The sequence below is a fragment of the Neofelis nebulosa genome, chromosome 5, assembly GCF_028018385.1.
Source record: "Neofelis nebulosa isolate mNeoNeb1 chromosome 5, mNeoNeb1.pri, whole genome shotgun sequence".
NCBI lineage: Eukaryota > Metazoa > Chordata > Mammalia > Carnivora > Felidae > Neofelis > Neofelis nebulosa.
In genome coordinates, this window is record NC_080786.1 from 97452744 (window position 1) to 97469185 (window position 16442).

At 38.3% G+C, this 16442-nt stretch overlaps 1 protein-coding gene across 2 annotated transcripts in view; it reads right to left on the minus strand.

Moving 5' to 3' along the window:
* Nucleotides 1–2094: 2094 nt before the first annotated feature.
* The window catches only part of GAP43 (growth associated protein 43), a 127179-nt gene continuing 112831 nt past the window's right edge, over nt 2095–16442 (minus strand). For both annotated transcript variants that reach the window (XM_058732466.1, XM_058732465.1), the window contains exon 3: nt 2095–2802. In XM_058732466.1, coding sequence (XP_058588449.1) covers nt 2714–2802 — 89 coding nt within the window. In that variant the 3' untranslated portion in view covers nt 2095–2713. The remainder of the gene's footprint in view (nt 2803–16442) is intronic.

Genomic DNA, 16442 nt, shown 5'->3' on the forward strand with positions numbered 1-16442 from the left:
CTCCGGCAACCCTCAGTTTGTTTCTCTGTATTTAGGAATTTCCTATGGTTTGCCTCTGTGCTAAGTTACAAGGATGTTATTTTGAGGTATAGATTTGGGAGGTAAGTAAAAGCATTTATCCTACCAAAAAAAACTTTAAGGTAAAAGAATGCCTAAACAATATACTGCCAATATGGCTCCAACCCATGAAAGACCTTTATCAACATCATATCCCACACCTGTTGAGACCCTAATCGGAATATGGTTAAGTCCCGGATACTTACTCCAAAGTCTTCTGTGGAAATCACACCAACTCAGAATGAAGTAAAAAACTCTTTTAAATTGGTTATATTAATGATGCTTCCTGACCCTTTTCTGTGTGTTTTTTTCTCCCAATTAAAAGTTTCACTCAGTGTCAGTGGCAAGGAAAGACCCTTTGATTCGGTAAGGACTCATCCTTATGTGACATCAGCTTTCTTCAAAACGTTAAATAGGCACCAGCTCCACACAGAGCCGAGTAGAGTTCCTAAGGTATAAGTTGTTCCTCCTCAGATCACTTATTTCCATGATCTTCATTATCATGAAGGCTTTGACATAATTTTCTTTTCCTTGCTAGGGAATTCTATGTGCAGATGAGTGTCAGAAGCTGAAGGGAGTCCACTGGCCATGTTTGTCTATGGTGGGGACTCAGGGTCAGGGCAAAGTATGACTTGTTAGGAATTTGCACCAGGATTGATCTAGGAAATTTAGAGTAAAAAAGAACAGAATCAGACACTTCAGGATTTAAGAACATTGCTGTTTCTCATGGGAGCTGTTTACCTTCTAATACAGGGTACTTAGAAAATGGAATTAGAAGGAAATTTGAAAAGGATGGGTGCTAATGTACAACTTTTTAAAATATAGTATCACCATTGCAGGAACAATGATTATGAATAATCAAGAATCTGATAGCTGACTTGTGTGGAGATACATCCAATAGAAATATTAACTTATTAAAACTGAAAAAGATAGAATGTACTGCATCAATACATGTATTAAAATAAAAGCCAGGGACAGGGTGCCTGGTGGCTCAGTCAGTTAAGGTTAAGCATCCGACTTTGGCTCAGGTCATGATCTCATGGCTCATGAGTTCAAGTCCTGCATCAGGCTCTGTACTGACAGCTCAGAGCCTGGAGCCTGTTTCAGATACTGTGTCCCTCTCTTGCTCTGTCCCTCCCCCACTCATATTCTGTCTGTCTGTCTGTCTGTCTCTCTCTAAGAATAAATAAACATAAAAAAAAGCCAGCAGTTTCTAGGAATTATGTATGTCTCTATAATATTTAACTTAGCAAAACCCAGAATAGCTTTCCATTGGATACTTCTCCAGAGTCATGAAAATATTCTGAGGTGATTTAAGTCTTAGTGCCTGTTATGAGTTGAATTGTGCCCCTCCTCCCCAAATGCATATGTGACCTTATTTGGAGATAGGCTTTTGACAGAGTTAATAAAGTTAAGATGAGGTCATTATGGGGTCGAACTCAATAAGATTGGAATCTTTACCAATCTCAGTTTGTGACCTTGAGCCCCACACCGGGCTCTGCACTGACAGCAAGGAAACTGTTTAGGATTCTCTCTCCCTCTCTCTGCCTTTCCCCAACTTGTGCTTTCTCTCTTTCAAAATAAATAAATAAAGTGTTTAAAAAAGGCAGAGGAGGGGATGGACTTTGAACATAGAGATATCCACTGGTGATGTAAAGAGACACAGGGAGAAGGTGGTCATTTACACATTGAGGAGAGAGGTGTGAAACAGATCCTTCCCTCCCAGCCCTCAGAAGGAACCCACTCTGCCAACACCTTGATTTCGGACTTCTGGCTTCCAAAACTGTGAGAAAATAAATTTGTGTTGGTTAAGCTACCCAGGCTGTGGTACTTCGCTATAATGCCTCAGCAAACTAATACAGCACACAACAATCCCATCAAGGACCAAAGCAATTGGTCCTGACTGGAGGCTTAGGCTTCATCCTTCTTTCCCTTATCAGGGTCACTGATGTCAGACTGGGAAGCCAGAGAGATGAAATGTGAGACGGCACTATGTCAAATCAACTAATGAGGAAAAGAAACACAGAGCCACTGGAGTTTGATTACTCTCATGATTTATTAATATTCAGATTGAAAAAGGAGCCTTAGAGCCGCAAGTTACGCTAATTGGCACATTTGCTTTATTTTATTTATGTATTTATTTATTTATTTATTTTCAAAACAAACTGGGTTTTTGATTTTTTTCCTTTTTGTTCATTCCATCACATTAAAAGGAGGAAAAGAAAAATGGTTTTGAATTCACTCGATATTTTGGACTCCTCAGATGAACGGAACATTGCACACACACTTGGAACAGAGAGAGATAGAGAGGAAAGTGGACTCCCACAGGGCCACACGCACCAGATCAAAAAACTTGGATACAGTGCAAGAATTTCCCGAAATGATTGGATCATCATTACCAAAAACTCGCCATAACAACACCAAGAAACAAAAAATGTTTAAGCCACACTGTTTGACTTGGGATCTTTCCTGCTTTTTTTTTTTTTTAAATGTTTGCCACACAGAGAGAAAGAGGGCTAGTGGGTAGGAGAGGACAGACTCACGGACGTGAGCAGGACAGGAAGGGGAACTTCAGAGTGGAGTTGAGAAGAGGGATGGGGAGAGACAGGGTTCAGGAGAGGGGAGAGTGGGGACGTGGAAAGCCATTTCTTAAAGTTCAGGCATGTTCTTGGTCCGCCTCACGTTCTTCTCCTTTACCCTCATCCTGCCGGGCACTTTCCTTAGGTTTGGTTTCATCTACAGCTTCTGAGGAAGAAAACAAGAGCGGGGAGGGGAGAAAGGGGTTAGTATTTTGTCTCATCTCTTCATATGATAGTGCAATGCATGTCTCTTTTTCATACTATTTCATAAGAGATTTAAGATAAAAAGAGATTATTGTTATCTCAGTAATACAATTTCCAAGTTCAGAAGGGTTTACCTCCAGGAGGCTCTTCAGTGACATGTATGGAAGAGCTCAGGAACAAAGCTGTGATATTGGGGGAAGGAGCCACTAAACAGAAATTACCACAGTCTTTAATCTCTCAGCCTTGCAATCAAGATATCCATACACAGGCTCTTCAAATAAGGAATTGACAACAAGCTTGTATCTCTTTTCAATCCATGGCAAACTGATTGTGACAGATAGTTTCTGTGGATCGTTGAACAGCCATTCCAACTCTCTCACCTCTTATTAGTGGTGTCATAAAGGCTGGAAAGTAAAATAATTGCGTTTCCAGATCCCCTTGAAGCTAGAGGTATCCGTGTAACACAGTGATGGCCAATTAGATAGAGACAGAATTCCTTGAGGAGGACCCCAGAGAAGGTCTTTGCTTTACTTTCTGTTATTCCTGATAACTGAGACGTCAAACGATACCTGGTAGTATAGCAGCTATCTTGTGACCATGAGGACAAAGACTATACACTAAGGATGGTGGAGCAGAAAGGAGAAAAAACTATCATTGAGTGACCTATCAGTCTCAGACAACTTTACCTCAGACTTTTTCTTGTTATGTGAGATAAATAAACTTTAAACTAAACCATTATAGTAGCTTTTAGTTTCTTGTAGTCAAGAATATTCCAACTGAATATACTTATCCATAAGGCAGTGTGCTTTGTTTAACATGGAAGACTGTGTCTTTTTAAAGGATAGTTTCTTCCTCAGGAAGCAGGTAAATTTTCTAACTTTTCTGCCTGGTTTCCTGATAGAACTCAGTCAATTGATTTCATGTGACAGATGGTTCACTAAGACGCCAGCTAGTGGAAAGAGAATTCCTTTGCCCTGAAATCACCCATATTGCTAACCTAAATTCCTTGTGTTGGGTGTCCCCCAGATTATCCCTGGTTTCAATAATTTGCTAGAAGGACACACAAGACTCAGTATATAGTCCTATTCATGGCTATAATTTGCTACAGTGAAAGGACACAAAACAAAATCATCAAAGGGAAAGTTGTATGGGGTGAAGTTTGGAGGAAACCATGCACAAACTTCCAAGAGCCCTTTCCCTATGGAGTCATACAGAATGTGCTTAATTCCTCCGGCAATAAACTGCAACATGTATGAGATGTCAGCCACCAGGGAAGCTCATCTGAGCTCACAAGTCCAGAGTTCTTACTGGGGGCTGGTCATGTAGGCACCCTCTGCCTAGCATGTACCAATTCCAGACTCCCAGAAGGAAAATGGATGTCCAGCATAAACCACGTTGTTTGCAACAAGTGTTTAGGCACAATAAAGACTCTTAGTTAGGAAATGGTGAGACCCTTCTCAAAATTCAAGTTCCTAGATTCCAGCCAAGGATCAACTTTACAGGCATCCTAAGAAGTGAGAGATGTTGAGACTAAAGAAATCGAGGCCTTTTAGGAGACCGATAGAACAGTTCACATAAGTGTATGTTTCTTTCAAATCAGTCAACTCTATATTTATATTCAGATGAAGTTCAACATCTACATACAAATAAGACAACTGCTGGAAATATATTTTTGGAATTCTTTCTTTGGAACAACCATCTAATAATATTCTTTTAAATCTGTCAGTAGCAGAAAATGTTTATCTCCTTGAAAATAAATTTGAGTTTTAGAATCAAATGAGGCTGGACTGGTAAATAAGGTAGCAGCTATGATGGTTCATTTTAATGTTACGACGACTAATTTTTGACCAAAATTTTTAAGTCTGATTTATTTTGGGAATTTGTAGCTGACTATCAGTCACTTTCCAAATGTAATTATTATAGTAAGGCTACCTACTATTACTCATAAAGCCATTTTATTGGGCCTAGCCTTCTTAAGTGACCATTATTACTCTTAAAGAACTGGGATACCAATCATATTTTTCAGGAAAAATTTTTGTATAAAACTAACTCAGTTCTGATCATTGTAATACTCTATGTACCAGCATTGTCCCTTGTGGATTATAGAACTCTGGTGAACTAATGAATCAGCTAATTTTCTGCCAGAAGAAAGCTTTCAGGTTTATTTCAGTGAGTTTTTTGTTTTTGGTTTTGGTTTTTTGTTTGTTTGTTTTTTATAGCAATCTGGAATTTGCTCAGAGAATTTACTTAGTTCCTTAGCTCTACTCAAACTTTTGGATACTACAGGTATCCCCAAGGTGGTTTACTATCCGTATCACCCAGGAAACAATGAATTTAGTGCCCTCTTCAAACTGCAAAAAAAACAGAACATTAATTTAAACTGGCCTGAAGCATATAGAAGTTTCAGGTGTAGGAACAAGACAAGACTTTAAGCCTTTCTACCTGAAGTAAAAACTTGGGAGCTATGAGGTAGATTTAAGGGAGGCTGGGGAACTTGAGAGAAAAGGTGGAAGCAGAATGTCTGTTTGTAGAAAAGGAAAGAACATTCCAAAAGGAAAAACAAAAGAACAAAGATTCAGGTAATTCTGAAAAGCAGCCACACTTTCTGTCTTCTGTCAGAGTGGAATCAGGTTAAATTCTCCCAAATGCCTGTACTTTCTCTTGTCATCCTTTGCCTGGGCCTGGGGGAAAGAGTGAAAATGGCACCCATCTCTTTATTCTGGCAGGAAGTGCTGCTGTCCACTCCCTGTTAAGAGAGCTTCAATATCTATATATTCTTTCCTTTAAATGCTTCAAAATATTTGAAATATACTTATTTATTCATTTACTTGTTCAATAAGTTGTTATTGAACACCTGTAATGTGCCAGACATTTTTCTAGATATTGAGAAGAGGTGGAAAAAACATTTAAGACTCATTTAAGTCTTTCACAATATACCTTTAACAGACAAGGAAATCCATAATCATAGAATGGTAGGGAGAGAGGCCTCAAAGAACATCCAGTCACCAGACACAACTCTTTAAGGGTAACAGCAATTTCATTTTGCTCAACTTTGAACCCCCTGTGTCTAGCACAGAACCTAGTGCAGGGAAGGCCCTCAATAAACATTTGTTGAATGAAAGAATGGATAGACATCCTCACTTCATAGATGAAGAAGCAAAAGTCCAGATGTTTCCCTAAATCATACGGTTTTCTCATGACCTAGCCAGAACAAAAACCTAGAACTTCTACTAGTCTCAGTTTCCCATTACATCAGGTGGTCAAACTCGACCAGAGAGGGTCAAGATCAAATCAGTTTTATTCAGCACTAAAAACAGGTAGCTAGGGCCCACAGGCTTTTAGTGATCTAAAAAACTTCTGAGATTAAAAACAAACTGTTGGCTCCAAAATTTAAAGTAAAAAACATAAGATTAAAACTGATGAAGTTCAATTAGTTGACTACAAAAGGGACCATGTCAGTCAACTAGCTGGAACTCAACTGAATACATATAATTATATACACATTATATTTTATACGAGGTAAGATTAGTTTTTTATTTACTTGATATTACTGAATACTGAACAAAGGAGTCATCTCTGTGTTAGATGTAGGGATGACTAGCTGGTAGAAATAATATGTGTCAAGTCAGTGGATTCAGCTACATTTTTATAGGCCACCAGGAAATTATGGAGAGAAAAATATGGAGGAAGAAAACAATATAAAGTAAGAATCTTCCACAACCACAAAAGCAGAACAAGAACTCATAATGATATATTTTTTAAAACATACACAAAAACAGAAACAAGCAAACAACAATAAACCTACATGCAAGTGAAGGAAATGGCGATCAAATATGAAGCACATGCCTGCTCTAACCAGATCCACTTGGAAGGGAGACTGTGTATGAGTTTGTGAAAAGTTTTAACCTTAGACAAAGTGAAGTTATTGGAAACAGAATCCAAGTTATGTATAAATGGGTCCATTTGAGCGTGAATGCCAGAGAGAACTTCTGGATATTGCTAACTTGTTCCTTCTCCCTCGAATGCCAATTCTAAACAAGTCACTGTAGTTAATAAATGATGTTGACCATATACTTATATATCTACAATTTCTTACCTGTTCTATTCAGCAACCTCACTCCCTGGAAAGAATCACAAATGACAACTTTCCTGGCCCTTTGTATAAAGTGTTTAGCTATAGCTAACATAGTTGACCACCTCCTATAAGCTCACAACAATTCTACATGTATTTGTGTCATTTCATTTAATCCTTACAGCTCTTTAATCAGTCCATTTTACAGTTGGGGAAGCTGAGGTACTTAGTGAGATGAAGTTACTTACCTAAGTCTGTACTGTTTGTAAATGGCAGCAGTGAATTTCAAACTAGGACAGAGACATCTAGGCAGCTTCTAATTTAGATTCCTCTCCCTGCCCTTATCTTTGCCCAAGAAGGATGGGCTCAGAGAGGGAACCAGAGCAGGGGGTCCACAGGTGCCTAGGCCTGCAGCCCACACAGTTCAAAAACTGGTCTTAATACAAGCAGCTCAGAATGGAGGGAAGAATCTTGATTAGTCTTGAACAATATGAAATCTGGTCTTGGCACTCTCTGGCACTAATTACATAATTATAAATGCTAGAGATGAGTTAATATGTAATCTTTAGTATTTTGTGCAAAAACTTTGATCACCATGGTGAGTGTCAGAGATAAATGAATGGCTGAGGCCAGCTGGTCACTCCAATTATCATGATCCAATTAGGGTAAATAATCACATTCCCCATCTAGAGGATCAACCTCCCTCTGAGACAGTTATTGCTTACGAAGAGGCGAAGAGGCGGTGGAAGCTAAAGACTGAATGAGATTTTCAGACCAAGTGACACAGAACAAGTGAGTGCAAGTAAATGGGCCCAGAACTGGCAAAAGGGGTAAGCCTGAAGTCATTGATGTGATTGTTGAAAGTCAGCAAGTTAAAGAGTAGAAAGTGCTTTTTCTTTTTCAGTTTAGCTCTGAATAGCAATTTTGCTCATATTAAACATGGAAACCTAATATTATTAAGACATTACAAGAAAGGCAAGATTAAATGAATCATAGGTTATGCAGGTACCAGATGACCAGTGAACGTATTTTCATTAACAGTCATTACTATTCAATACCTGTAATGGTTTCTCCCCCCCAAATCAGTCTTCACCAAGGGAAATCAGCCCCACAAATCCAGTTTTATTATGAGGCATAATGTATCCTCCCAAACAAATAAAAAAACCAAAACACCCAAATCCAAAAACTGATGATGCATTTTAGTAGTTTGGTCTAAAGGGGGGGGGGGGGGGGAGGGAGTATTTTTTTTTTAATGAAATTGGGCAGTGTTTTATAATTATATATATTTAATTATTAAATACTTAAATTCTCAAAAACTATATACAGTCACTTTGAACAGGTGATGTTAGCTTCTGGTAAAGACCTATAAAATTCTCTGGCACTAGCATTTTAACCTTGACAAAAACATTACTTCTTTCAGACCCAAAGACCTCTTAGAAACGACCATGTTCATTAGAAGTCTCCATGAATTTTATCATTTCTGTGTTAACTTAAAAAGAAAGTTAGCATCATAGAAAGTAAAGTTATGTATTCTTAATGTTCTGGAGTTAAACACACTAAAAAAGGGAAGAAAAAGTGTGCTGCTCATTTATTCATTTATTTATTCAGTGAAAGGTCCTGAGCCAATGTGCATTCTACATGTTTCAAATACAGCAGTGGTGCTATAGCAATGAAAACACCAAGTAAGATAAGAATCCCTACCTTCGTGGAAATTATACACCAGTTAATCACTAGCACATTTATATGGCAGTGTATTGTTTGTTGGAGAAGGAGTGGTAAAGGAAAAAGTGGTAGCTGGACAAGAAGCACTCAGCCCAAAGGGGCATAATTTCTCCTGGATTTGTAAAGTTGAGTATCTTTAATAAGTTTCTAAATACGGAAAACCCTGGTAACTTTCACATTCTCAATCCACAACCATCATTCCTAAGGAAGATCAAGACCACATTAAAACAGCAATAAAGGGGCACCTGGGTGGCTTAGGTGGTTGACCATCTGACTCCAGCTCAGGTCATGATCTCATGAGTTTGACCCCTGCATCAGGCTCTTTGCTCTTAGTGCAGAGCCCACTTCAGACCCTCTGTCTCCCTCTCTCTTTCTGCTCCTCCTCCCACTCTCTCTCCCTAAAATAAATAAACATTAAAAAAAAAAAACAGCAATAAAGATGGAAGTCATTTCTTTATGTATTTGAAATACTGTGGTGGTAGCCTTAAAACAGTAAGGGGACCCAGGTGGATGATTTCACAGTGGTGCTTGAAAGATGTATGTAAATTGGCTCTCTGATCCTTACTGAAATAGAGTCTAGAAGCAGCTCTTGACTTGATGCATCCCATTCATTTCCTCGAAAGGGTGAGAATAGCACGTCTGCACATTCTGTCGGGAGCAGATACCAGGAGCATATGCAGCAGCGGCTGCTCGCGTGCTCAGTCGGGCAGTTCGGCTGCAGTGCTGCTGGAGGGATGGCGGTGTTCCCAGCTGCTATCGCCTACCCTGAGCTCTAATGGCCCTGTTTACTGGCTCCAGTCCAGGCCCCTCCTCAGCCCTACATTACTGAAATTAGGTTGAGTGGATTTCCGAGTAAAACATTATCTCTTGGGACCTGCCCAGCTCTCCCCAGCCTTGTCAACATTGATTAAATAGAAGCTGCTATCATCCTGGGGCCATGCCTACAATTACTCTACCAACCACTCCAGGCTGGGGTGTTTGCTTTCCCTTTTTATTTTCACTTTTCTTAAATATTAAACGTTATCACCTCAAAGGCTCGAAGGAAAGTAACAAAAAAATTCTGAAGCTAACTCAAACATATCCCTTTGTCACTTACATGGTCTTCCGCTGGAGCTGTGTGCCAGATGTCAATCTGGAGCCTGGATCATGGCTTTTGGTGGGCACTGGGATCCACATTTTGACCTCCACTTTTGGCCACTTTTTAAATCTTGTTTTACATTTTAAATTTCTTTCAAAGCATTGAGCCAGGATACACCATTATCATGTCAGCAGAATGATGCAAATATTACCTATGCCCCCCACCTCTTGCTTTTTGAGCCTTCGAAAGACAGAATAATTCTATTGCTTCTAACACTATTCACTTGAGGATTTTAAAGAGTAGCAAGCAAAAATTTAACCAAAGAGAAAACTCAAAGGCAGCATGATGGTGGGGTCCCAATGATATCTGAAACTACATACACATGTTTACTTTTCTTAAAAGTTTAGGCCTAGAACCAAGCTGATTTGTATTCTAGCCTTGACTTTGTCACCAGTTAGTCATATGATCTCAGAGAAGTTATTTTTCCTTTCTATAAAATCTATACAAATTCTATAAAAACATGAATAGTGACTATTCCATCTTATTGCAGATTGTTTGGAGGTTGAAACAAGAAATCTGAAAGGACTTCATAAAATTTTAAATGCAGAATGAAGTACATTGAGACTTAAATCCAACCTGTGAGATTTGGGTAAAAAAGACCCATCAAGTTTAATATTCTTATCCCAGGAAGATAAGAACCATTTCCCAAAGGAAAACAAAAAACAAAACTTCTTTCTCAGATAATTGATTAAGAGGACTTCTCCACTAGAATATTCCTGTAGTCTCTGACTCTGATCAGAAAATAAGGATACACGTGATGTGTTAATAAATAATAATACATTTAGTTAAATTTATTAGATGTGTTAATAAATAATAATAAACTCAGTTACAGAAGTTGGGAAAGAATCTAGGATCTCTAACGTTTGAAATGAAAGTCAGTGTTTTTTTGGTCTCTCTCTTTCCTTCCTTCCTTCCTTCCTTCCTTCCTTCCTTCCTTCCTTCCTTCCTTTCTTCCCTGCGTTCTTTCTTTTCTGAAAGAAAAATGACCCAGAGATTTTTGTTTTGAAAAAATTAAAACAAAAGCCAAAGAACATACAAGTTGACTGGCCTTGAAAACTTCTTAAACAATCTCAGTAGAAAATGTCTGCCAAATCAAAAAGAATGAAATCTTGCCATTTGCAATTACGTGGATGGAACTAGAGGGTATTATGCTGAGTGAAATTAGTCAGAGAAAGACAAAAATCATACGACTTCACTCATATGAGGAATTTAAGAGACAAAACAGATGAACGTAAGGGAAGGGAAACAAAAATAATATAAAAATAGGGAGGGGACACAACCTAAGAGACTCTTAAACTGGAGGGGTTGTGGTAAGGAGGATGGGCTAAATGGGTAAAGGGCATTAAGGAATCTACTCCTGAAATTATTGTTGCACTATATGCTAACTAACTTGGATGTAAATTTAAAAAGTTAAAAAATTTGAAAAAAAGGAAAATGTCTGCCAAACCATCAAAAATTAGTGTTCTAGCTTCTGCCCCCATTAGAAACATGCAGAAAGAGGGGCGCCTGGGTGGCTCAGTCGGTTAGGCGGCCGACTTCGGCTCAGGTCATGATCTCGCGGTCCGTGAGTTCAAGCCCCGCGTCGGGCTCTGTGCTGACAGCTCAGAGCCTGGAGCCTGTTTCAGATTCTGTGTCTCCCTCTCGCTGACCCTCCCCTGTTCATGCTCTGTCTCTCTCTGTCTCAAAAATAAATAAAAAACATTAAAAAAAATTAAAAAAAAAAACATGCAGAAAGATTTTAAAAATTGCAATTTATGTGTCTTGCATAGTTGCCCTAAATCATTTTTGGAAAAAGATGGTATAAATGAATAAAATTAAACAGTGTTAGCATTTCTTACCATTCTCATAATGAATAAGTCAACTTTTAAAGGTTAAAAATGACAACAAAATTGGAGGAGTTTTACTCTAGCATAACAGTCAAGGCAATTCACCACCTCATTCTTCCCCTCAGCTAAACTACGTGCCAAGTGGGCAGTGGAAGCTGGAGATCTAGTGAGACACAGCTTTCTGTTAGTCTGCAGGAGGAATAGAAGATTGGGAGTCAGCATGAACAATCTGTGGCTCCTCAGACACTGAGAAATATGGAGAAAGGTCACATTAGGGATAGAAAAGTGATGCTGTGATATTGAGTGTTGCTAATAATGATGATCAGAAACAGTTCAGCCTAGAAATTAAGTTTTTCCCCTTTTTTTTGTGGGGAATTTTTTAAATAGTTCAAAATGCCATCTAATAGGAGTTCAACTCTGCATTGCCCCCTTTTCAGGTGAGGAGAATCCTAGCTGGGAGAAAGGCTTAGCTGCATGTCTCTAGCCTTTATAAACTCCATTGTCTTAGAGGCTAAGAAGATAACATTAATGTGAACAATCTGACAATAGATAAAACCAGTGGTAAGGTCAAAAGGCATTTTAAAAATGTTAAAACACTCTCACTGGAAAAATAAAAGGGAGCATGATATCTGGAGTAAGACTCTTTAATTGTACTGAGAAGATACATTTGTGGACTCTGATTTCAAAATGGAAGAGGTTCCTTTTAATCAGAATAAAAGTCATATTCATCTTCAAGAACCAACTTCAAATCAGGAGCCCTGAATAATAGTATTGCCTTTTCCATTTTGCTAATTTTATATTACAGATCTTCCTCAACTTACAATGGGGTTATATCCCCGAAACCCCATTGTAATTTTAAAGTATCATAAGTTGGGGCGCCTGGGTGGCTCAGTCGGTGATCTCGCGGTTTGTGGGTTTGAGCTCCGCGTCAGGCTCTGTGCTGACAGCTCAGAGTCTGGAGCCTGCTTCAGATTCTGTGTCTCTCCATCTCTCGGCCCCTCCCCTGCTCATGCTCTGTGTCTCTCTGTCTCTCAATAATAAATAAACGTTTAAAAAATTAAAAAAAAAAAAAAGAATCATAAGTCAAAATGCATGTAATACATCTAACCTACTGAACATCATAAATCAGTCTTGCCTATCTAAAACGTGCTCAGAATACTTACACTAGCCTGTAGTTGGGCAAAAATCATCTCATGCAAAGTCTATTTTATAATAAAAGTGTTGGATATCTCATGTAATTTATTGGATGCTGTCCTGAAAGTGACAAACAGAATGCTTGTATGAATACAGATGACTGTATGGGTGCAGAATTGTCTCAGGTGTATCGGTTGTTCACCTCTGTGATCGTCTGGCTGACTGGGAACTTCAGCTCTCTGCCACTGCCCAGCATCATGAGAGGATCGTACCACATACTGCTAGCCTAAGGAGAGATCAAACTTCAAATTACAGTTTCTACTGAATGCATATCGCCTTCACACCATTATAAAGTCAAAAAATAGTAAGCCAAATCATTATTAAGTCAGGCATCATCTGTATTCATATTTCAAGATTTTTTTAGTGAATGAAGTAAAAAAAAGTGATATCTATTTCAGATTTTATACATGGCCTACCAAAGCAAAAAGAGGTAGCAAAAAAATTAGTTCACAATATTGGCTCTCCCTTTGCTCGTCAGTCAAGTTTTCACTACATCTCTACATCCCTACTTATGCCTTGCAGATGAGATGTCCTACGTTCTTTGTCTCAGATGCTGTTGGTACCCACTCAGGTCCCCATTGCCATCTTCCAGCCACCGGAGGTGTTGGCTGCCAATGGCCCACTTCTGCCCCTGGAATGGGGATGTGAATTGTGAATTACCTCAACCAGAAGTGTCTGAAAAGTGATGCGTTGCCTGCCCCACAAGACTCCAGGGCCCTTGTTTTTGGGCAAAACCGTCTATTGGTGGTGCAGTTTGTACTTCAAAGTTCTCTGTGGGATCAGGTTGAGACTTCACTTTTCCAGAACCCACATCTTGGACTGTCTTTTTCCCCTGGTCTGTCCTCTTTCTCACCCCTTACAGATTTCCACCAATAAAGTATTCACGTAAGGGTCTCATCTCAGGTTCAGATTTTAGAGAATGGGACCAAAGTTATTCCTTTAACCAAAAATTAAGGACTGGAGTTGGAAGGGAGGCCACTCAATTACCTCAGTCAATGTGTGTAACAAATCTTCAGGGTTTGAATCATTTGGGTTTGCTGCTTAATTGTCTCTCATGACGCAGCTCAAATATTGTTTCCATACCTCCAAAGCTATCCCAGGCATAATTAGTCAGTTCCTTTTTGTTTATATGGAAATTATATCTCTTGCATTATACATTAGTTTGTGGTATCCTTTTGTGTCTTCTTGACTGTAAACTAACTTTTCAAAGGAAAAGGATCCATTTGCTAGATTTCAAACTTCTCTAAGGAAGAGACTTTTTTTTTTTAAGTTGGTCTACCTTTTATTAAAACCATGCACTGACAATCATAGATAATGTAAGTAATAAAGCATTTCCCCACCATCAGGGAAGTGCACACCCACCCACCCACATCATTCTTAGTATGCTACTGCTTGTAGGTTTTAGCATCCAGGTTAATTTCTCAAGAAAGTCATCCATGATCCTTTAGACCAGTTCCTCCATCATGATCCTCAGGCAGAGATTATTTTAAATTTATTTTGTTCACTAATAAATCCCAAATGCCTAGAAAAGTGCCTGGCAAATATTTATATGTATATTCATATTTATATTCATATTCATATTCATACGAATTTATTACTTTCATGAATCAATTCATTTATTTATTTATTTATTTTTTTACACTTATGTATTTTTGAGAGACAGAGCAAGACAAAGTGAGAGTGGGGGAGGGGCAGAGAGAGATGGAGACACAGGATCAGAAGCAGGCTCCAGGCTCTAATCTGTCAGCACAGAGCCTGACACGGGGCTCAGACCCACAGACCATGAGATCATGACCTGAGCCAAAGTCGGACGCTCAACCGACTGAGCCACCCAGGCTCCCCTCAATGCATTTATATTAACCCCAACTCCTAGTATCATGCTTATCACAAGATGAGCATTTGGTATTTTTAAGGGAAAGAAAGTATGGAAAAATGGAAAATCCCAAAAATGCTTTGTGACATGTAGATAAAACCTTAATTTTAAACCTCAAGCAGAAAAACTTGTAATGATGAATGGTGAACTTGTAATGATGTTCTGAATTTCAAAATGTTGGATAATAAAAAGGAACCGAAACATTATTCTGGCTCAGAGCCATGGAAAGCATTATGCCATCACCCTCCTTTTTTTTTTTCTTTTTTTTTTCTTTTGGCTGATTTGAATTTTATGTCTATCTTCTAAGTTTATAACAAATTACTCAGATTAAAAAAAACAAATGTAAAAAATAGATATTTACTAAAAGCATAACTATTTTTAGATGGCGTAGAGTAATGAATAAGAAAGCTGGTTCTAGAGTCAGACTATTTGCATTTAAATTCTATCTCTGACACTTACCATGACTTTGAGTGAGTTACTTAAATTCCTACTGCTTCATTTTCCTTATCTGTAATTGATGGCAGTATTGTTACTCACCTTATGGAGTGGTTATAAGATTTAAGTATGTTAATTATTTAAGATATTTAATACTGAATGGTATATTTCAGTAAGTGCTCATTAAGTGTTGGCTATAGTATTAGTGACTGAATTGGAACTAATACTGGCTTAATGTTTACTATGTGTCAAGCATTGTATTAAGGAGATTCAGATAAAGGCATTCAATATGCATCTTCCTTGTTTTTCTATTTCTCCATCAGTGGAAATAATAATAATATCTATCTCATAGATTTGTAAAGAGCATTAAATGAGAGGAAACAAAACCTAACTCCCTGCCACTACCTTGCTTGCCTGTGTATCTAATAAATGATACATTCATGCTTATCCAATCTTAATGCACAGCCCTCCCTTTTTTTTTCAATATCCCAAGAAACGGAGAGAGAAAAACCTGTGACTTATTTAGTTTTTTGCTTATAAAATGGAAAAAAAACATCATTCTTTGAAAAAGGCTTTGAAGTCAAAGGCCAAAGTCCAGAAATGACATCAGCAAAGATGATAACTGGCCAAACTTAAGGGGCATGATTCTATGATGTAGGATGCAAAAATCAAGGCTGCTAAACAGTAATATTTCAAAAGGCAGGAGCTTCTCTGCTATTGCCTCTACTTAAGAACAGAACAATCTCCTCTATTTTATACCCAAAGAATAGCAGCCTATTGGTTTCAAAAGGAAATAACTTTATCTTCGTCCTTTATCTTTGGTCATTTGATTCCATAAATGTTGTAGCAAAAATGTACCACACTGAATGAACAAGAACTAAGTCACCCCCATCCCAGATGTATAGTAAATCTTGCATCCAGTAGGCAAGTTACAGAGGGGATGGCAATTCTCCAGGCATAAGACATCATATCTGGGGCGCCTGCATAGCTCATTTGGTTGAGCACTGGACTCTTGATTTCAGCTCAGGTCAAGATCTTTCAGTCATGGAATCAAGCCCCATGTTGGGTTCCATGCTGACAGTGCAGAGCCTGCTTGGGATTTTCTCTTTCCCTCTTTCTTTTTCCTTTCCCCTTCTCCTCTCTCTCTCTCTCTCTCTCTCTCTCTCTCTCTCTAAACATATAAATACACTTTAAAAAAAAGGAATTATTTCCAATTTTAAGAAAAATTTCCTTATTTGATAATCACCAAATCCAAGACTTGAAAGAGACCTAAGACTTCCCATCCTTTAACCTTAAGGAAAACAAGTAGATACACTGAAAATTTTCAACTTCATTATGAGAA